This window comes from Magnolia sinica, chromosome 16, assembly GCF_029962835.1.
Source record: "Magnolia sinica isolate HGM2019 chromosome 16, MsV1, whole genome shotgun sequence".
Taxonomy (NCBI): Eukaryota; Viridiplantae; Streptophyta; class Magnoliopsida; order Magnoliales; family Magnoliaceae; genus Magnolia; species Magnolia sinica.
The window spans coordinates 7736476-7759400 of NC_080588.1; the positions used below are offsets into that span (position 1 = coordinate 7736476).

General features: G+C 42.2%; 1 protein-coding gene across 4 annotated transcripts in view; it reads right to left on the reverse strand.

The window, feature by feature from the left end:
- LOC131228504 (isoaspartyl peptidase/L-asparaginase 1-like) overlaps nucleotides 1-22925 on the reverse strand; it is a 36298-nt gene that overhangs the window by 12894 nt on the left and 479 nt on the right. The window contains exons 1-2 of one of the 4 annotated variants that reach the window (XM_058224188.1): nucleotides 14857-14962; nucleotides 14663-14762 (exon numbers count right to left, since the gene is read on the reverse strand). The exons of 2 other annotated variants lie outside the window; for them this stretch is intronic. In XM_058224188.1, the coding sequence (XP_058080171.1) occupies nucleotides 14663-14683 (21 nt within the window). In that variant the 5' untranslated portion in view covers nucleotides 14684-14762; nucleotides 14857-14962. Of the gene's footprint in view, nucleotides 1-14662; nucleotides 14763-14856; nucleotides 15225-22925 lie in introns of those variants that run through there. One more of the 4 variants, XM_058224187.1, reaches the window with a different exon arrangement.

Sequence of the window (22925 nt, forward strand, 5' to 3'; positions counted from 1 at the left end):
ATGTACAAGCACATCAAATAAGTTGTAATCAACACTTTCATCAATAATACGAATTTATTTCTCAAGATGGATACCAAGAATGAATCAAAGAAAAATATTATGTCTCCGTCTGAGCTGATGACCCTCCGAATTGCATTGACTAAACTGAATGGAATAAACTATCTATAGTAGGCTACATCTGTATTGGTTTTCTGACAAGAAAAGGAAAGGTGAAATATCTAACTTCCCCCAAATCTGATGAAACTGTGATGGACTATGATAATTATGTACCAGATGTCTAATTAAGGCATTGTTGTGGAACGGTATGGAGTTACATATCGTTGTGAACGTCATCTTCTTCAAGACCGCAAAAGAAGTCTGAAATATTATGAAGGAGATGTATTCGGGTGAGAAGAACCTAACTTGTATCTAAAAGCTTCTACAGAATATATTTTCATTTCAACAAGGAAATAAAAGTGTGGGAGAGTACTACTCTGCCCTGCGGGACATGTGGAAAGAATTAAATATGTATTAACCGATGTCAACAGACATTGAGACTATGCGACAACAGAGGGAGGAGTTTCATGTCGCCAAATTCCTCTCTGGCTTCCGACTTGAGTTCAAACCTGTAAGAGCTTAGATTCTTAGATAAAGTGAAATCACATCAGTCATAGAGGTATTCGCTAGAGCTCAACGTACAGCTAATATGACCAAACATGATTTCTCATCATCTAACTAGTCTACATTTATCTTCGCATCTGGCAGAGGTGATGGAGATAACCGAGGCAGTCGTGGCCACGGTGATTGGTTTGTAGCAATAGACTCAGGAGTTCGCGTTGGAGGCAAGAATACTCGAGGTGGTCGTGGCACAGATTCTAATGGTGGTGGTGGTCGTGGTCATGGTAATCGATATTGCACATACTGTGGACTTAACAATTATATAGTTAATACATTTTGGGACCTAATTGGAAAGCTAGCTTGGGCTAATCAAGTCCGCTCATTGGATGATGGTCTTGAAGGAAGAGCTCAGATTCTTTGAGGAAGTGAAATCACATCAGTCACAGAGGTATTCGCCAGAGTTCAGCGTACAACTAATATGACCACACATGGTCTCTCATCATCTGACTAGTCTACATTTATCTTTGCATCTGGCAAAGGTGATGGAGATAACCGAGGCGGTCGTGGCTACGGTTATTGGTTTCGAGTAAGAGACTCAGGAGGAGGTCGTGTTGGAGGCAGGAATACTCGAGGTGGTCGTGTCACAGATTTTGGTGGTGGTCATGGTCATAGTCATGATAATCGATATTGCACATACTGTCAAGGTATCCCGTATCGGTATCGGTTAGCGTAACGGTGCCCTCCGATACCGATACGGATACGGGGGCGTAACGGCCCGTAACGGTGCAAATTTTTATTTTTATTTTGCCAAAAAATATAAAAAACATATGGATTAAATCCGGAATATTCTAAGCATCCCAAATATGCATTCATTTATAAATTGGAACATGTTTATGGTAGTGTAACAGTCCACTCTTTGGTGAGAAGTTGTATCGGACTGTTTGATGAATTTATGAACCAAATGACCTAAAATTGACTACAAAATTCATATATTTAATTTTCTAAATATCTAATTTATATACTTAACAATTTAATATCATTTCTCCCAATAGTTCTTTAAAAAAATGAAATTAAATTCAGGTAGATAGCGTTGCCAATTTGGGGCTGACTTGAAGGACCAATCCATGCCCCAAATCAACCTCAAATTCATGCAATTTAATAGCATTATCCCACTTATGAATTGGTGGACATTTATTGGATAGTAAATCATGAAAAAAATCAAAAGGCCCTATTTTAAAAAATAAGCATCCACAAATTAACAATTAAAACTATTCAAACAATTTGATTTTGGCATTGTGAGTTAGCAACTACAGTCCATAATTTAATTGGTAAATTTTAAGCTAATACATGTCTCGTGTACAATTTTTTAAGGGCCCAAATTAGGCGGGACTCGGATTGTGAAGTGTAGCACACGAGTATCAAAGTTTTTTGGGCACCACCCGTGATGAATGTGTTATATCCACACCGTCCATCCATTTTGCCGAATAATTTTAGGGCATGAGCCCAAAAATGAGGCAGATCCAAAGCTCAGGTGGACCGCATCATAAGAAACAACAATAATTAAACGTGCACCATTAAAAATTTATTGAGGGCTACAAAAGTTTTAGATCAAGCTGACATATGTGTTTTCCCTTCATCCACATCAATGTGACCCAATTAACAGGTTATATGGAAAACAAACATTACAGTGGACCCTAAGAAATTTTGAAATTTTTAATGGTGAGCATTCTATAACCACTGTTTCCTATGGTGTGGTCCACCTGAGATTTGGATCTTACTAATTTTTTGGATCATGACCTAAAATGATGTGGCAAAATGGATGGATGGCATGGATAAAATACATACACATGGTGGGGCCCACGCGGCACGTGGAGCGATAACAGCGTACCGCGTAGCTTGTACTACACCTATATAGCTGTTGTATTGACGTCAGCAAGTCCTGTGCGTCTGATAATGAGGTATGTGTTATATCCAAACCGTCCACTCATTTGACGAGCTCGTCTTAAGGCTTGACACGAAAAATAATACAGATCTAATTATCAAGTGGACCACACTGCAAAAAGCAATGGGGGATTGAACGTCTACCATTGAAACCCTTTTTGGGATCACAGATGTTTTGGATCAATATGAAATTTGTTTTGCCTCTTCATTCAGGTCTTTTTGACCTTATGAACGGATTGGATGGAAAATAAATGTTATGGTGGGCCCTACGAATTGTTTAACGGTGAAAATCATTATCTCCGCTACTATTTTTGGTGTGGTCCAGACGATCTTTGGATATAATTCATTTTTTGGGTAATGCTCTGAAATGATCGCTAAAAATAAATGAACGGTGTAGATGTAATAAATACATCACTATGGAGCCCATGTAACTTTGATCTCCTTTGAATCGTTCGTGCAACTCGGAGCTCGAGGAGTGTCAGCGCTCGTCTTAGCATGACACGTACCTACAGCAGCTATATAGCTGGTGTGTGGTACACCAGCCAATCCGCTTCCGATTTCTTTTTCCGATACCAGAGAGGGAAACCGAAAAGAAAAGGAGGGAAAGAAGAGGGAGAGGGAGAGAGAGAGATAGAGTGAGAGAGAGAGAGAGAGAGAGAGAGAGAGGGAAGAAGGAGGAGGCACGTAGGGCCGCAACAGCAGCAATCTGGAAAGAAGAAGAAGAGGAAGAAGAAGAAAAAAAAAAAGGGGTATGTTTTTTTTTTCCCTTTTTTTTCTGTAGGCCCGTAACAGCTATTATGGGGCCGTAACGGCCGTTACGGTCACAGAATCGAGGGGGGGGGAGGTGCTCGTTTCGACCCCGTATCATGTAACAGTGTCGGCCGTTATCGTTACGTATCGACCGATACGGCCGTATCGTAACGGATACGGGACACCGTGCATACTGTAGCCTTAACATTTACATGGTTGATACACTTTAGGACCTAGTTGGAAAGCCAACTTGGGCTAATCAAGTCCGCTCATCGGATGATGGTTCTAAAGGTATGCATCCAAGTTTGCCACTACTATTGAGCCGATTACTTCAAGTGACACAGTTACTACGTCCAAAGAAAAATATGTTAAACTTTTGAGACATCACTCCACATGTCTCTTTTTCTACAGTTACTTTTACCCCATCAGGTACAACTTTGATGCAGGACATGAAAATTAAATATGACATGCAAGATCTCAGGCTTTAGATCATACTAATTCAGAAACAATCACATAATAATTCCACATCCCACACAAAAGTTCAATCATTCAAGCAAGGGGAATCTGTGTGGGTCCAGGCCTACACAGGCTAGGGCTGGATCAGTAAAAATTATGGACCAAACGATACTCAAAGGAAAGTGAAATCATCCACACATGCATAGCAATCAGTCCCTAATCCAAGGGATTCACCAATTTCAATTCAAAGAACCCTAGGGTAAGAAAAAGGGCAAACAAATTAAAGATAATACAATCTAAGGTGAGGGTTATGAAAAACATGTATGAGAGGGGTAAATAAGAAGGAAACCTGAACCGGACGACAGTCCCCGCGTACGGACAGCGGGCCGGGTTTGACGCACGTGCGTAGGAGCCTGGCCACACGTGCGAGGGGGGCCCGAATCCCGAAACGTCCTCCTTGGTTCTGGTCGGCCGAGGGGGGCTTCAAAACCTCCAAGTTTCGTGGCGATCGAACGCGCAGTCTGTGCGTGGTGCTCCCCCAAACTTTCAACCCTCTTGCAGGGCTAGAATCTGGAATTCTGCTGTAAAGAGGAAAACTGTTGCAATAAAGGACAGTTTTGAAGCGTGGATGGTGGCAGGAGATGAGAAGTAGAGATGGTAGAGGATGGAAATGAATTGGGATAAATGTGGCTTCACATCACGATAGCTAGCCCTTCGATGAAGGGAGGGTTTCGCACCCAATTGGATTTTTCCACAACTCAAGAACTCGGAGTAGAAAAAAAAATGCAGAATTTTTTTATTAAACTTCAATAAATAAAAAAGTTACAAGGGGTGCCTATTTATAAGAAAACCATATACCCCAAAACTCGCGCATCTAAACCGTCCATGATATTCTAAATAACATTAATAAGCAAAACCTAAAATATGAGATTAATCAGACTAGTGGACCACGATCATGAGATCCCATGATGGGCTTTACTTGACTCTTGGGCCCACTCCAACGAACCAAAACTCCGTCCTCTAACTAGGAGGCCCTCCCTGGACGTCGTCATCAATCCAGATCAACGGTGGGGCCTTCCTTCTCCTTACGTACGTACGTAGGGGGCAGCGTATGTGTGCGTGCGCACGTAATGTCCCCATCAACTCTCCCCGGCTGCGAAGATTTCGCCACTGGCGAAACAAAACTCCTGAACCGCTCTAGGATGTCAGGATCAAGTCTTTGAAACTCCTCCTCAGTGAGCAATGTGCTGTCTAAAGCTGGGCGTGACTTCCATTTAACCAGGTACTTCTGAAACCCGCCGTCCGACGTTGAAATTATCTGATGATCCAGAATATCCTCTATTTCCTCTCTGGGTGTGTGAAGGTTAGGTATGGGAGGTAAAGGTTGGGAAGAAAAGTCGGGAAGAGGCCATGTATCAAGGGACAAATCTGAGGAATCAGGATGGGTGGGCGAAGGGCTGGACAAAGTATCAGTGGTTCCTTGAAAGCAACTAGATCCTCCACATTGAATGTGGAACTAATTCCCATGGAAGGTGGAAGATCTACCACATACGCATTGAGACCGTTTCGCTTTATAATTTTGAAGGGTCCAGCGCTACGCACGTGTAATTTACGAACGGCCCCTGAGGTTCCCACTCAGGCCTAATGCGGACCACCATAGAGTCCCCTACATTGAATTCCTCGAAACGTTTATACTGGTCTGCAGAAATTTTGTAATGCTCATTATTAGTAGCAATCTTTCGCCTGATTTCTTGATGCAATGAATGGATGTGATGTGCAAAAGACTCTGCAGACTCTAATGGCCTAGGGGACAATGACACAGAGACAAGATCAATAGGCTTCCTAAGCTTATAACCAGTAACGACTTCAAAAGGATTTAAATCTATGGACCTATTAACAGAACTATTAAATGCAAATTCGGCTATTGGTAGTACGGCGTCCCATGTCCTGGTGTGCTCCCTCACTAAACATCTGAGCAAACTCCCTAGGCTCCTGTTGACCACCTCAGTCTGACCATCGGTCTGAGGGTGGTAGGCAGAAGAAAAGTGGGTCCTAGTATTCATCATGTGCCATAGTGTCTTCCAAAAGTAACTCATGAATCGCACGTCACGGTCAGACACTATAGTTTTTGGTAACCCATGCAGTTTAACGACCTCACTAAAGAACTTGGCAACATGAGATGCGTCAGAGGTCTTAGAACAAGGAATGAAGTGGGTCATCTTAGAAAAACGGTTCACGACAATAAATATGGAATCGTGTTTCTGAATAGTCTTGGGGAGTCCAAGCACGAAGTTCATACTGATGTCCTGCTAAGGGATGAATGGAACTGGTAAAGGTGTGTATAATCATATATTTTGTTTCTTCTGCTTTGCCAGTTGACAAGTACGGCATTGCCCTATAATTTTGGTCACGTCTCGCTTGAGGCTTGACCAATGAAACCTATCCTCCAATAGGGCAATAGTCTTGTCTCAACCGAAATGACCCGCAACCCCTCTGAATGTAACTCCCAAACAAGAAAATCGCGGAGGTGCGTGGTATGCACAAGTGGTCACTCCTAAACAAATATCCGTCTAAAATCAAATACTCACTGCTAGTTCCTGACGAACTCTCTAACAACGACGCATACACAACTCCAAAATCTGGGCTCTCAGAATACTCTTCTTTGATGCGCTCGAGGCCTGTCACTTCGACACTCATAGAATTGAATAATGCGACTCGACGACTCAACGCGTCAGCAGACTTATTCTCTACACCGGCCTTGTGCTTAAGCACAAAAGTATACTCTTGAAGGAATTGAACTCACTTGGCATGCCTACAGTTTAATTTCTTTTGAGAGTTCAGGTATCTCGAGGCCTCGTGATCTGAGAATAAGCGAATTCTTGCGGCAATAGGTAATGACGCCAATTGCACAGTGATTGCACTACTGCATAGAACTCTTTGTCATAGGTGGAATATTTCTGCTTCACCTCATTCAATTTCTCACCAAAAAAGGTGACAGGGTGCCCTTCCTGACTAAGTACTCCTCCTATGCCGACTCCTGACGCGTCACATGCGACTTCAAAAGCTTTTGAAAAATCCAGAAGTCGCGTGTCTAGAACTTCGGTCATCTTGACCTTTATCTCCTTGAAGGCCTTCGAGGCTGCCTTTGTCCATTGAAACTCTCTTTTTTTTATGCCATCCGTGATGGGAGCCAAAATGGAATTGAAACCTTGAATGAACTGCTTATAGAAGGTGGCTAAGCCGTGAAAGTTGCACACCTCATGAATATTGCAGGGTTTGGGTCAATTGACTATGGCCTTGACCTTCTCGGGATCCGCCGATATGCCCTTAGCTGACACAACAAAGCCTAAGAAGATAACACTACTAGACAAAAACACACACTTCTTTAGGTTGGCGTATAATTTCTCGACTTTAAGAATCTCACAAACTTGCCTCAAATGGTCAAGGTGTTGCTCATTGGTCATGCTATAAATCAAGATATCGTCAAAGTATACGACCAGGAACTTCCCCATGAAGGGTTTCAACACTTGGGTCATCACACACATGAATGATCTTGAGGCATTAGTTAACCCAAAAAGCATAACTAGCCACTCGTATAGCTCGTCCTTCGTCTTGAAGGCCATCTTCCACTCATCACCAGGGCGTACACGGATTTGGTGATAACTACTTTTGAGGTCAATTTGTGAGAAGATAGTAGCATTGGCTATCATATCCAACATGTCATCAAGACGCGGTATGGGAAACCGATACTTGACTATGATTTTCTTAATGACCCTACCATCAACACACATCCTCCATGTGTCATCCTTCTCAGGTGTAAGAAGGGCGGGCACGACACACGGGCTCATGCTTTCTTGAATGAAACCCTTCTCTAGGAGTTCGTCAATCTGTCTCTTCAACTCAGCGTGCTCCTTTGGGTTCATTCTGTAATGCGAGAGGTTTGGTAGAGTCGCCTCAGGGATTAAATCAATTGCATGTTGTATATCCCTAATAGGGGGAAGCTCATTCGGTAGATCATCAGGAAAGACATCACGAAACGCATGCACTACTTGAATGGCTTCAGTGGGTAGCTCTACACTCGCCTCTGGTACACTCTCCCTAGCCACAAGGGCATATACCATCGAGTCCGCCTCCATTTCTCGCTCAAAGTCTTTAGCATTTAGAATATGGAGAGGTTTGGACTTGGACTTCAACTCCTTCAATTCTTTCGAGCCGCTCACACCACTCTGTGTGGTGGACTTGGACTTCAACTCCTTCAATTCTTTCGAGTCGCTCACACCACTGTGTGGTAGACTCCTTTCTAGTCGTTTTCTTGGGTGGCTGTGGATTTAGCTTGACCTTCTTGCCCTCAAACCAGAATGTACACACATTTGAACGACCAAATATAGTGAGATCTCTGTCATAGAGCCACGGTCTGCCCAGAATGATATGGCCAACATCCATGGGAACAACATCATACCAAAGTGTGTCTTTATAAGATCCAAACTGAATAGGAATAAGACAATGGTGCGAGACTGGAATAGAAGTTTCATCAACCCAGGAGACTCTATAAGGTTGAGGATGGGCTTCCAGCTTTAAGCCCAAACGGCTTACAGTGCTAGTCAATGCCACGTTGGCACAACTACCACTATCCACGATCATCCAACAGCTCTTTTCCCCACACTTTGCATAAGTATATAAGATCGTATTACGACGCCAATCGCCAGTATTCTTGGCTTGAGCAAAGGCGCAACGCACAACTGCGAGAGTCGCAGACTCTTACGCTCCCTCTTCCTCATCACTAGGGGTTTCGACTGCCTCATATTCTTCCTCCTCACCGTCGCTCTCTGGGGGCACTACTTTTACTTACCCATCAATAAGGAATATTTGGTGCCCTCTCTCGTGCCACACTAGTGGGCAAAGTGACCAAACCCCTGACACCTAAAACACCTAGTGACCCCACTTCTACGTGAACTAGACCCGGCAATCTCTTTACCCTTATCATCCTTGGGTCTAGGTTGAAAATTATTGGAAGGTTTGTTTTGGTATCCAGTGTTAGGTTTAGCCCCAGAGGGGTTGGCCTTAGCACTGGACTCCCAAAAGTCAAATCGCCTTCCCATAGACGCTTTGAGATATTGCTCGACGTCTAACACTACTTGATACAACTGTTCAATAGTGTCTATGTCTTTGGCGAGCAACTCTCTCCTAATGTCAAGACGGAAGCCCGTTTTAAAAAGAGCAAGGGTAAGTACGGGGTCCTCATCAACCTCACAACGGGTCAAGTACTCTTCGAACTTCTCAATATAGTCAGCAACACTCATGGAACCCTGTAGAAGAGACTATTACTCAATCAACCGTAAGCGATAAGAAAAAAGGAGGTACTTCCCCTTAAGTGTTTCTTTCATTTCTCCCCAATTGACTATTGGGAGTTCCCTCGCTCTTTCTTTTTTTCGCTCTACTGTCGCCCAAAAGCCTCTTTGCTTGGCCCACAAGCTTCATCTTGGTGAATCGGACTCGACGAGCATCCGTCATATCATACCACTTAAAATAGTGGTCCATATCCACCAACCAATCTAAGAAGGTTTTAGGGTCCAAGCAGCGATCAAACGTAGAAGCGTCTACTCTAACTCCCTTGAGGAGTTGCGCATCTGGGTCATATTGAATATAATGTCCCTCACGGTATGGGTGCACAGGTGCGCAACCATGACCAATTCCTTGGCTGCCTCCATTCTTTGGTCTAATCTAATGACCACCTGCCTGAAATTGGATATCTTCCCCAATGATAGGGTTTTCTCCGAGGGAGGTCTCTAGTTGGGTAACGCGCTCATTAAATTGATCAAGGCGTTGATCCATACGTTGTTCCAAGCGCTTATTCAATGACTCAACCTGCTAGGCTAACTTGTTCACTAATTACTGCAACTGTTCTATATTTAGTGTAGGGTGCAAACCAAAACCACGACCCGTACGTGTGGGCATACAATTACTAACTCAACCTAAGGACCTTCTACTGCGGCTATATGCGTCTAAATGAAACTAAATGATCCTATGGGACTTTATATGGGGAAAACCACACAATGTCACTAAAACTCAGCAATATAACTATAAAATAAAGGGATAACAGAAAATTCCAGCAATGCGAGTTGCTAATTTTCTGTTAACAGAAATTTCAGCAACTTTTATCAGGAATTACAAACCTCTAAACAGCTATATATGATGAGACTTGATGCAACATGAACCTAAGCAAACTAAACCCTAAACATGTAATGCATTCCCCTATAAGAACCTGGCTCTGATACCAAATTTGATGCAGGACATGAAAATAAAATATGATATGCAAGATCTCAGGCTTTAAATCATACTAATTCAGAAACAATCACATAATAATTCCACATCCCACACAAAAGTTCAATCATTTAAGCAAGGGGAATCTGTGCGGGTCCAGGCCCACACAGGCTAGGGTTGGATCAGTAAAAATTATAGACCAAATGATACTCAAAGGGAAGTGAAATCATCCACACATGCACAGCAATCAGTCCCTAATCCAAGGGATTCACTAATTTCAACTCAGAAAAGGGGCAAATAAATTAAAGATAATGCAATTTAGGATTAGGGTCAGAGAGAATAGGTATGATAGGAGTAAAATAGGCAGAAATCTAAACCTAGAGATAGTCCCCGCGCGTGGACAGCGAGCCGGGCCTGACGCAAGTGCGAGGGGGGCCCGAATCCCGAAACCGCCTCCTTGGTTCTGCTTAGCCATGGGGGCTTCAAAACCTCCAAGTTTCGTGGCGATCCGACATGCGGTCTGTGCGTGGTTCTCCGCCGAAGTTTCTGCCCTCCTGCAGGGCCAGAATCTGAAATTCTGTTGTAAAGAGGAAAACCGTTGCAATAAAGGACATATTTGAAGCGCGGATGGTGGTAGGAGATTAGAAGTAGAGATGGTAGATGATGGGAGCGAATTGAGATAGATGTGGCTTCGCACCACGGTAGTTAGACTTTCAATGAAGGGAGGGCTTCGTGCCCAATTGGATTTTTCCACAACTCAAGAACTCAGAGGAGTAGAAAAAAATGCAGAATTTTTTTTATTAAACTTCAATGAATAAAAAAGCTACAAGGGGTGCCTATTTATAAGAAAACCCTCTACCCCAAAACTCGCGTTATGTGCGCAACCTATTACTTGGCGATGAAGTAAACAAAAATAAAAATTAATCAAAGAAATCTAAACCGTTCATGATATTCTAAATAACATTAATAAGCAAAACCTAAAATATAAGATTAATTAGACTAATGGGCTAGGATCATGAGATCCCATGATGGGCTTTACTTGACTCTCGGGCCCACTCCAACGAATCAAAACTCCGTCTTCTAACTAGGAGGCCCTCCTTAGACGTCATCATCGATCCAGATCGACGGTGGAGCCCTCCTCCTTACGTACGTGCATTGGGGGGGGTGCGCGTGTGCGCGTGATGTCTTCATCAAACTTGTTGTATTTGTTCTAAGAATGTCCCATGGATTATTGATTTTGGCGCTTCCGATCACATGACCGATAAGCATAGTATATCGTCTCAGTTAGTTTAGTCCTCATCCATCTTTTCTGTAACAACAGCTGCTGGTATATCAACTCATGTATTTGGAGTGGACACTTTTTGTCCTACTCCAGATCTCTAATTATCTTTATTTTTACACATTCCTAAGTTTCCTTAGGCTTATAATCTATCAATAAATTAACCAAAGCTCTAAATTTTCTGTCAAATTCTATCCCTCCTATTGTGAGTTTCACGATCTAAAGATGGAAAGGATAATTAATGGATGACATGAATAAAACAGACTCTATTACCTCGATCGTGAAATAATAGGAACTAGACCTGCATGGTAGACCAACGTCTTTCCTAATCAATAGCATATCAGGCTTGGTCACCCATCTTTAAATAAGTTATGGAGTCTTGTCCTGTATTTGTCATATGTGTCTAGGCTAGAGTATGAAGCTTGCGAGTTAAACAAGCATCATAAAGTGTCTTTTCTTTCATGTGAGGATAAAGTAACTGATAAACCCTTTTACTTGATACATTCAAATGTTTGGAGTTTGGTTCATGTTTCCAATGTATCTAATTTTAAATACTTTGTTATCTTTATAAATGATTGCTACAGAATGACATGGTTATATTTGATAAAAGACCATTATGAGGTATTTACATGTTTTAAAGAATTTCATATGCAGATACAAACTCAGTTTGACGATTGAGTGTGTATTATGAGATCTGACAATGCTATGGAATATACATCGAACAATTTTCGTTCCTATCTTTTATTCCATGGCATCATTCACCAAACATCATGTGCATACATGCTACAGCAAAATGGAGTTGCAGAGAATAAAAATTGTCATTTACTTGAGTCAAACTCAACTTGTGTCAAAATTACATGATCCTAGGCTCATTTGAAAGCTAACTCGATAGGCTTTCAAATGAAACCAATTTCCGTTTTTTTTTTTTTTTTTTTTTTTTTTTTTTAAGCCAACAAACAAAAAGCTTCATTAAAAACGAAAGAGAATACAAAGTAAAGGGAAGAAAAAACAAAGCAAAAAAAGAGACAAAAGGAAAGGGGCCAAAATTGCTGGGATAGCAGAGGAGCCCTAGCAACCTAAAAAGCTAAAATCGTAATTAATCAGACCGTTAACATTAACAACCCATTCAATCACCATCTTTTTCGCCCAAGAACCCACAACCCTAGCGTTGGGCAATTTATCATTAAAACATCCCTCATTCCTTTCTTCCCAAACAGCCCACCAAATAGCAAGAATTGCCATGCACCAAATGACGGATTTGATCTTCCCAAGCTTCAGGCCATTCCAACAGGATAGGAGCTCGGCAGCAGACTCCGGGGTACACCAAGAAACCGAAAAGCTGTGATAGAAATCATTCCATATTGGTGTAAAGAAAGAGCAATGAACTAGCAGATGGTTAACAGACTCAGCCTCCCGCATACAACACAAACAGATATTAACGATCTGCATGCCTCTCTTAGCCAGGTTGTCTACCGTCAGGATTCTATTGCGACCCGCGAGCCAGCCGAAGCATATGAATTTAGGAGGGACCGGGTATTTCCATATGAAAGGATTAGCGTCAGATAAGGTATGAGCCGCAGGATAGATGAGAGTATACCAGAGAAAGATCCCGATTTGTCCAGAAACCACCCGAGATTGTCGGATTGGGAAGAGATAGGCATAGTCTTAGAAATGCAGTCCTGCAGGTCAATAAACTCCTTAGCTTCTCCATCATTCAGATTTTTTATGCATCTAATATCCCAAACAGTTTGCATGGACGAGACGGAATAGCATTTGTTGATGCAGATATCTTTGTCGGGAGAAAGACGGTAGATCTGAGGGAATTGGAATATCAACAGCTTGTCCCCCACCCAAAGGTCTTGCCAAATTCGGATAGAAGACCTGCTACCGAGAACATAACTACAGTTTTCAATCACCGGACTTTTAACAGAAAGAATTCCTCGCCATATGTGCGACACCTTATAATAGGAGGACTCTTTCGGCCACCATCCACCATGGGATGAGCCATACTTTCCTTTTAACAATCAAGGCCCATAACGCCTCCTTTTCTATAGCAAATCTCCAAGCCCATTTCCCAAGCAATGCGGAATTCATAATTTTCAGATTTTTAACGTTTGCACCTCCCTCCCGGAACAATTTGCAAACTTCATTCCACTCCAACAAATGAATCTTCCTCTGATTTTCCTTACCAAACCAAAGAAACCAATTTCTGTTTATTTCTTCGTTTAGCAGAAAAAATGGCCATGAAACAAATGATGAAAATGAAGGAACATAAAAGCTGTTAGTGACTAAACTTATACAGCTCTAGACCCCAATGGAGCTTGCCAAATACACCAAATTAGTTTTAGGAGTGAGCAAGGACCACCATGCAATGCATCACATCTAAAGAAATCCATATCCATAGAGATAGTATATACAAAAAGAGGAACTACATCACGCATTGCTAGAGTACATTGGATAATACACACGCATCCAGTCAGCATCCAGGGGGTACATGCGTAAGTCAATCCACAGTTCCATACCATGAAGATTATGGATCCAATTGTTGATGGGGCATTCCTCAATACAATGATACGGTGATCCAATCCATCTGAACCATTGTATCAAATTTTGCAGTTAGGATAGCCTAATCAGTGGGATTGTGGGACTGTGCCCCATCCACAACAAGGCCCATGATTTTGACAGTCTTGATTGACATGGACGTATGCTACATGCAAATGATCAGCCATAGTAAGGTATCCTTCCTCATACACAAAGATGTAGCCAAAATGGAGAAATGGGTCAGGACAAAACAATGTACAAAACGTTTACCACATGCCCAAAAGAGCAAACACACAGAAATGACACAAGAAGAGCTATACAACAATGCATCTATATATGGAATGCGCTTGGGTAAATAGCCTAGGTACCTACTGGGGTTACTTTTTTTAATGAAGAGGGAAACAACTTAACGTGCATGAAATCCACCCCGTTCATCAGGTATAGCACCCCTTGTTGGCCTTGATCCCAAAAATCAGGTTGATTCAACACAGGTGGCCCACCCCACAAAATTATAACTAAAACCTGGAAATTCATGTGGTACGGCCCACTTAAGTTTCACAGATTTGAGTGGTCCGGCTAGAGGATTGTTAGATCTTTTCCACAATCTCTTTATTTTCTTACTGATTTATTTGCTTTCCCTTTCGGGTTTGCATCAGCGATTCTTTATCCTTGTGAAGCATATCAGCTGAATGGCTTGGATGGTATATAAACACCACTCTGAGCAATACACAGAACTAAAGGTAGGCGTCCAATCCCAACTGTTTCCTTTGGTGTGGCCCACCTGAGCATACGATCATGATGATTTTTGGGTTCCAAAGTGAACATGAAGTAGCGTACCTGATGAACGGGGTGGATCATACGAAAGTTCCACCCGCGTGGCTCTCGGTTAGCGAAAGAAACGTAGCGCGAGGTACGCTCGCGCGGTAAACCCTAAACCCTAAGACATTACAATCAGAGAGAGGGATAGAGAGATCCTTGAGACATTTCTACAAACACTAGCAAGGCAAGAGAAGGGAATGAGAATGGGTTACCACGAGCTCAACGACGTCTAAGGGAGCTGTGTTGACTTTAAGTGCAGAGACGCCGATTTGCAGGCAATGGCGGAGAGAGGCCTCGCGCGGCTCTCTGCGGTGAGCTGGCAACGACAGTGGTATGTCGCCTGCCCCACCGTGAACCGCGATGGCCCACCCCATCTCTCTCTCACTCTCTCTGTCACCGACGACAGGAGGTCACACTTCAATTTCAACGCAGAAAGAAATGAAGGGGATTATACAAGGAAGGTGTTCGGGTTCTCGTTTTCTAAAAGTGGGGCCCATGGATTAGTGATCTAAACCGTTGATATGGTGGGGATCACCCAGAATGCACTAAAAGCAAAAAATTCAGCTAGCCAAGAGGATCCTGGCTATAGAATGCTTGGCTCTTTTTTAGCTGAATATGAACCGTTGTGGTATTTCCATTCCCCAATAGCTGACTGATATGTTGTACCCCTATTGAAAGGTTGCTGACTCTTACATCTGGGAGATCTTTTGGTAAGAAAATCATCCGTGGCGATTCCCATCGAATCAACGGCCTTGATCTATTACCCAATGGTCAGGTTGAAAGATTGTATGGTGCATTTCGGGATCTCAGTTTTATATATAAGCGGCGGAAACGGAAACACCCAGATCCATGTCTGGTGGCAGCCCGAGCGAAAAATTCTTCGTTCGTTTCCACACGGAGGTCTCCGTATCAATTCCCCAGCGAGGTTGGGACCAGCTTGCCCTGATTCAGATGTATATATATTATCTACTCCTTCCATTAGATAATTTTTGGACTTAACCATGGCAAACAGTGTGAATTGAAAGCTTTTGGGTTTAACCATGGGAAACCATGTGAATTAAAAGTCTACCATTGAAAAATTCATGGGAGCCACGGAAGTTTTGAATCAAGCTTATATTTTTATTTTCCCTTCATCCATATTGGTATGATCTTATGAACAAGTTAGATGGCAAATAAACAGTACTGTGGGGCGTAGCAGGGTTTCGACTGCGGAAATCATTATTCCCATTGTTTCTTGTGGTATGATACACTTGAGCATTTTATCTGCTTCAATTTTAGGCCCAACCCCTTAAATGAGGTTTAAAAACAGATGGACGATATGGATAGACCACATACATTCACGGTGGGCCCAACTGATTTTACTCAGTACGATAAGATAAGTGTGTATCTACATTCACCTTGGATATGCACCTGTAGTCGTGCACGTCAACAGACTCAACAAACCAATAGTTACAGCTGTAGATACGTGTCGTGCAAAGAGGAGTGGAGACGCACCTTGAGCTCCGAGTTGACAGAATGCTCAAACGATATTAAGATTACATGGGCCCCACAATAATGTATTTAGTATATCCATACCGTTTATCCATTTTTCGTGATCCTTTTAGAGCATTTGAATAAAAAATGATCCACAGATCCAACCCGTTCCGACTCGGTTTCCCTGACCAAGTCGGACTCGGTTCGGGTCAGGCCAACCATATATCGGATCGGTTCGGGTCAGATGTCCCGGACTTGATCCCGAATCAGATCGAATTCGAGTAAACCCAGGTACATTTCGGACCGAATCGAGTTGGACCCAATGCGGTCCGACTCAGTTCGATGCCCAGCTCTACCCGTGGCTGGTGGTCGGTGCTCTGTGAGCCCACCATGATTTATGTGTTTCATCCCTTCCATTCATCCATTTTTAAAGATCATTTTATCGCTTTATCTCAAAAATGATAGAGATATAAATCTCAGGTGGACCACAACATAGGAAAACAATAGTGATTGGATATCCATCATTTAAATTCTCCTAAGGCCCGCTGTACTGTTTATTTGACATCCAATCTGTTTATTAGGTCATAAATACCCAGATGAAGGGAAAAAACAAAGATCAACTTGATCCAATACTTTTATGGCCCTCAAAAAGTTTTTAATGGTTGACGTTCATTCAACCCTGTTTCTTGTAATGTGGTCCACTTGAGAGTGGTATATACCTATTTTTTGTGTAATACTTAATGATCTAGAAAAATAGATGGAAGGCATGGATGAAACATATAAATCATGGTGGGGCCACAGAGCACCGACCACCAGCCATTGGCTGGTAGCAGGTGGAGTAGCCAATCCGTTTCCTTTCAAAAGGTAACCAACAAAGTAACAGTTAAGAAAGAAATACATTAACGGCTCCCATTTACCAACGAAATAACAAAGTTTCTCTGGCTAGGATCAACCGATCTTGGAGAACTTTTTACTATATGAGCCATCTGCGCTGACTGCAGTCGTTTCAATGGCTTAGATCACCGAAATATGGGCCCCAGTTTTACGAACAGATAACGTTACTTTACCATGCACCGGCCGAGCATCACCATCGTATGATACCTCATTTTATAATGAACCGCACGTGAGTTTGTACACTTTGTTGGGTTTTATACGGAAACGGATTGGCTACTCAATGGCTGGTTGTCGGTGCTATGTGGGAGCCACCATGATGTATGTGTTTCATCCATGCTGTTCTTCTAATTTTCTAGATCATTTCATGGAATGAAACAAAAAATGAGGTATATCCCAATCTCAAGTGGACAACATTACAGGAAACAGTGTTGAATGAACGTTGACCATTAAAAACTTTTTAGGGCCATAAAAGTTTTGGATCAACCTGATATATTTTTTTTCCCTTCATCTGCGTATGCATGACCTAATCAACAGATTGGATGTCAAATAAACAGTACAGTAGGCGTTAGGAGGATTTTAATGGTGGATATACAATCACTATTGTTTTCCTGTGGTGTGGTTCACCTGAGATTTATATCCCTTTCATTTTTGGAATCAAGACCTAAAATTATGTATAAAAATGGATGGATGGAATGGATGAAACACATACATCATGGTGAGGTCCACAGAGCACCGACCATCAGCGACCGGCTGGTGGCAGGGCAGTAGCCAATCCGTTCTCGTTTGATACTAGTATGAGTGGGGCCCTTGGTTCAATGATCCAAGGGTTTGATGTAATGGGACTTACCAATGCATTAAAAATGGCCCACAGTGGGAGATCCACACTATAGAATATTTTGGGCTTTTCTAGGTGGAATATGAACCGTTGCGTTGTTTTTCTTTTTGATCATCTATATGTTGGGTCACCAATTAGAGGGTTAGGATTTTTTATTTATGATTTTTTTATTCATTGGCCATCTACATCGAGTTCCATCTTATTAATATTTTGGATCACTAAATCATGGCCTCACTTAACCAAATTGAAAGTCGAAGGTCATTGTACATATTTTTGACACGAAAGTTGATCTGTGAGGACAATGGATAGGTGGTGAGGCAGCCTGTAGTGGAACTTACCGCTAGGTGGGGTCCACCTTAATGTTTGCTAGGAATTCACTGCCGATAGGTTTTTTCATATTAAGTTAGCACATCGGACAAAAAATTAGGCATATCTAAAAATCAGGTGGGTCACGTGAGAGGAAAAAGTGGGTAGGAAAATGCTTACAGTTAAAACCTCCCTGAACCATCTTGATGTTTATATGTAATCCATACCTTATTTGAAAAATAGATGGATTGGATGGATTTTTCACAAACATCACAGTGGGCCCTACTTGCTTCTGCTGGTTGCAGGAAGTGCATTTAGGAAATCCACAGTTGAGAGCTTCTTGGGGCCACAAAAGTTTTGGATCATGATGATATTTGTGTTTTTGCTTTATACATGCGTAGGGTTGTACATCGAGCCGAGTCGAGTCGAGGTGGGCCAAGCTTGGCTTGGCTTGTCCGTACTCTTCCCAAGCTCGAGCTCGAGCTCGAGCTTACTATTGAAGCTTGGCTTGATTGACAAAACTTTCGAGTCGAGCTCAAGGCGAGCAATGGATCAAGTCGAGGTGAGCTTACCTTGAGTCGAGTCAAGCTTGCTCCCAACCTGACCCAATCCCCGACCCGCACCTGACTCAACCCAACAACCCGACCCAACTAACCCAACCCCCAAATCAAATATTTAATTAATAAAATACACACATATAATATTAGAAAGAGTCATAGAAGGTACCTTGTTGTTGGTGCAGAGAGAGAGAGAGAGAGAGAGAGAGAGAGAGGGGGGGGGGGGGGGGAGCTCAAGCGCGACGGGTTAGGTTAGGAAGGGAAATGGTAAGAGAGGGAAGGACGGGTAGGGTATGGTTTATGTTTTAAATTTTTTTTTAATGGGATTCAGGTTAATTGACTATGGCCTTGACCTTCTCAGGATTCGCCGATACGCCCTTAGCTAACACAATAAAGTCTAAGAAGATAACACCACTAGAGAAAAACGCACACTTTTTAGGTTGGCGTACAATTTCTCCACTTTAAGAATCTCACAAACTTGTCTCAAATGGTCGAGGTGTTGCTCCTTAGTTATGCTATAAATTAAGATATCGTCAAAGTATACGACCAGGAACTTCCCCATAATGGGTCTCAACACTTGGGTCATCACACACATGAATGTGCTTAGGGTGTTAGTTAGCCCAAAAGGCATAACTAGTCACTCGTATGCTCGTCCTTTATCTTGAAGGCCGTCTTCTACTCATCACTAGGGTGTATATGGATTTGGTGATAACCACTTTTGAGGTCAATTTATGAGAAGATAGTAACATTGACCATCATATCCAACATGTCATCAAGACGCGGTATGAGAAACTGATACTGGACTGTGATTTTGTTGATGACCCTACTATCAACACACATCCTCCATGTGTCATCCTTCTTAGGTGTAAGAAGAGCAGGCACGACACACGGGCTCATGCTTTCTCAAATGAAACCCTTCTCTAGGAGTTCATCAATCCGTCTCTTCAACTCAGCGTGCTCCTTTGGGTTCATTCTGTAATGCGAGAGGTTTGGTAGAGTCACCTCAGGGATTAAATCAATGACATATTGTATATCCTTCATAGGGGGAAGCTCATCCGGTAGATCATCAGGAAAGATATCATGAAACTCATGCACTACCTGAATGGCTTCAGTGGGTAACTCTATAATCACTTCTGGTACACTCTCCCTAGCCACAAGGGCATATGCTATCGTGTCCGCCTCCATTTCTCGCTCAAAGTCTTTAGCGTTTAGAATATGGAGAGGTTTGGACTTGGACTTCAACTCCTTTAAATATAATAATAATAATAATATATTTAAGTCGAGCCAAGTCGGGTTCGAGTCGAGTCGAGTCGAGTTAAACTCCACTATGTTTGAACTTGGCTTGTTTTCAAAACGAGCTCAGTCATATAAAGCTTGGCTCTTGTTGAGTCATCATTCGAGTCAAGTTGAGCTAGATCGAGCCAAGATGAGCGAGCTTTTCGAGCTAGCTTGGCCTGTGTACAGCCCTATACATGCGTGTGTGACCTTCCGAATAGGTTGGATGACAAATAAAGATGACAAATAAACGTTACCATGGGCCTTAAGGAAGGATTCAATGGTAGACATCATTATCTCTGCCATTTCCCGTGGTGACTTCGATTTGGATATGCTTCCATTTGAAATCATGGCCTACAATGAGCTGTAAAAACGAATAGGCAGCATGGATAAGACCCATACATCTAAGGTGGGCCTCCCAAAGTTTATTCAGAATGCTTATAGCATATTAAACTACCACTCACCCATGCGGCAAGATTGTTCAGTTTTCCTGTGAAAGCTTACATCTATTTTAAAAAGCTCATTTTAGGACATGCAAATAAAAAGCTAGGTGGACACAAAGCTCGAGAAAACTATAAGGAGAGAAAACTTTTGAAAATAAATGCCTACCATTAAAATTTTATGTGATGTCAAAACCGATTTAAGGTCAGTCCCACTTAAGGGTGCACATGGGTCGGTTCAATTCGATTTGGGGTGAAACCAGAACTGAACCGTTCTTAACGGTTCTAGAATTTTCGAAACCAGAGCTGGACCGTTAGCATCCTAGAATCGAACCCGAACCAGATCGTTAAAATCGGTTTGGTTCCGGATCGGTTCCACAATTTTGGGCTTTTTATAATCCAGCCCAATAGAGGGGGGGGGGGAGAGAGAGAGAGAGAGAGAGAGAGAGATGGGCAGCCGCAGCAGGAACTTAGGGTATTAATTTTTTTTTTTTTAAATAGTTTGGCTCTTGGTTTGGTTTCGTGATTCAGTTCCACGGTTCGGATCTACGGTTTAGTTCGGTTCTACATACCCCAAACCGAGAACCGACCGATGTAATCAGTTCTTTGATTTTTGGAACCAGAACTAGAACTGGTACGCTTTAAAATCGGACCAAACTGGACCGTTTGGTTGGTTCCGGTTCCACGGTTCTACTGGTTCGATGTGCAGCCCTAGTCCCACTAACATAAACTAAACAAACAAAAACTTATCATTGTATAAACGGTTTTTTATGCAAGTCCTAAAATGATCTCAGTAACTAATGGACAGAGGTGGATTTCTCACAGATAGAACGGTGGCCTCACCTAGTTCGGAGGAAATCAGCATGGTTGTAGGTAGGTGGTGCCGGTCCATATCCAATCGGTCAAGAAACAAGATTCGGTTTAACTGGGAGCAGATTAGGTATGACTCCGGATCCATCCAGTGGGTGGGACCCCTGGTTGCGGAGCTCATGGTGATGTACGTGACTACATCCACACCATCTATCCACATTGAAAGCTCAATTTACGGCATGATCCAAAAAATGAAGTAGTTCCAAATGCCAGATGGAATATAGTAAGGAAAACAACGGTGATTGATCATTAAAAACTTCCCATGGGTCACAAAAGCTTGGATCAAGATGACATTTATGTGGTCTCTTCATCTAGTTGTTTATGACCTTATCAATAGGTTGGATGGCAAATAATTAAACATTCCAATGGAATCCATAAAGTTTTTAATGGTGCCGATTCAATCAATAACAACTGTTTCTTGTGGTGCGGCCACCTAAGATTTGGGCCAGCTTCATTTTTAGGATCATGTCCTAAAATGAACTTTTAAAATGGTTGGACGGTGTGGATTTAAGTCACATACATCAGTATGAGCCCCACAGTAAGGGTCTCACCCACCTCATTCGATCGAGGGTCTCACCTTGGATTGGCTTTGGTCTGAAATTTTTGAATTTTGATTAGTGCTAGCCGTACGGCCCGGCAAGAACAATTCAAGATCTAGGTAGAGACCTACCCACGTCCGGCCCATTGACTGCCTACCCATGACCCTATCTACAGGAACCTCTATAGGTAGGACTGCAGGGTTCTTTATACCGTGAGACATCTAGTCTCTACATCAGTTTATTCAACTTATGCTGCCAGACTACACATAATAGTTGGGATGAGAACTGCCACTATTGAAACTTTTACTTCTACTTGGACTACGGCGATATTTGTATTCTATCCGAACTGTTTATAAGGTTATTGCTATGTAGATGAATAAAAAATACAAATATCAACCTGATTTAAAACTTTCTATCATTTATTTGGACTATTTCATCATATATGGCTCACTTTTGATTGACCATAGCTCTCAAAAGTAATTTTAATTGGATGAATCTAACCATTGAATCAATGGTTAGGATAATTGATGATTAATATTGATTATACTATAAGACTGATAATTTATTTAGACTGCTTATTATGTTTAACTCCCCTTTGATGGTTCATCTCCCTTAAAAATTGCTTTGATTGGATGGTCCCGGCCCAACGCTGTGGTCACCGTGATGTATAGGTTTTATCCACACCGTCTATCCATTTATCCGTATCATTTCAGAATGTACGTCCAAAACTGAGGCAGCTGAAAGACACAGGTGGACCACACGATGGTGATTAAACTCCTACCGTTGGAAATTTCTTAGGACCACAGAAGTTTGGGATCGAGCTGATATTTGTGTTTTCACTTCATACAAGTCTACGTAACTTTTATGAATATGTTGGATGGTAAATAAACATAACTGTAAGCCATAGAAAAGTTTCAACGGTAAGTATCATCATCACCACTGCTTCCTATAGTGTGGTCCATTGAGCTTTGGGCTTTCCTAATTTTTAGTCCCCATAAATAAAATGCCACGGAGAAGTAGATGAACGGTGTGGATAGACCCATACATCACGGTGGCCACTCAGAGCTCCTGCCCGTTCGTAGCTGGAGACGG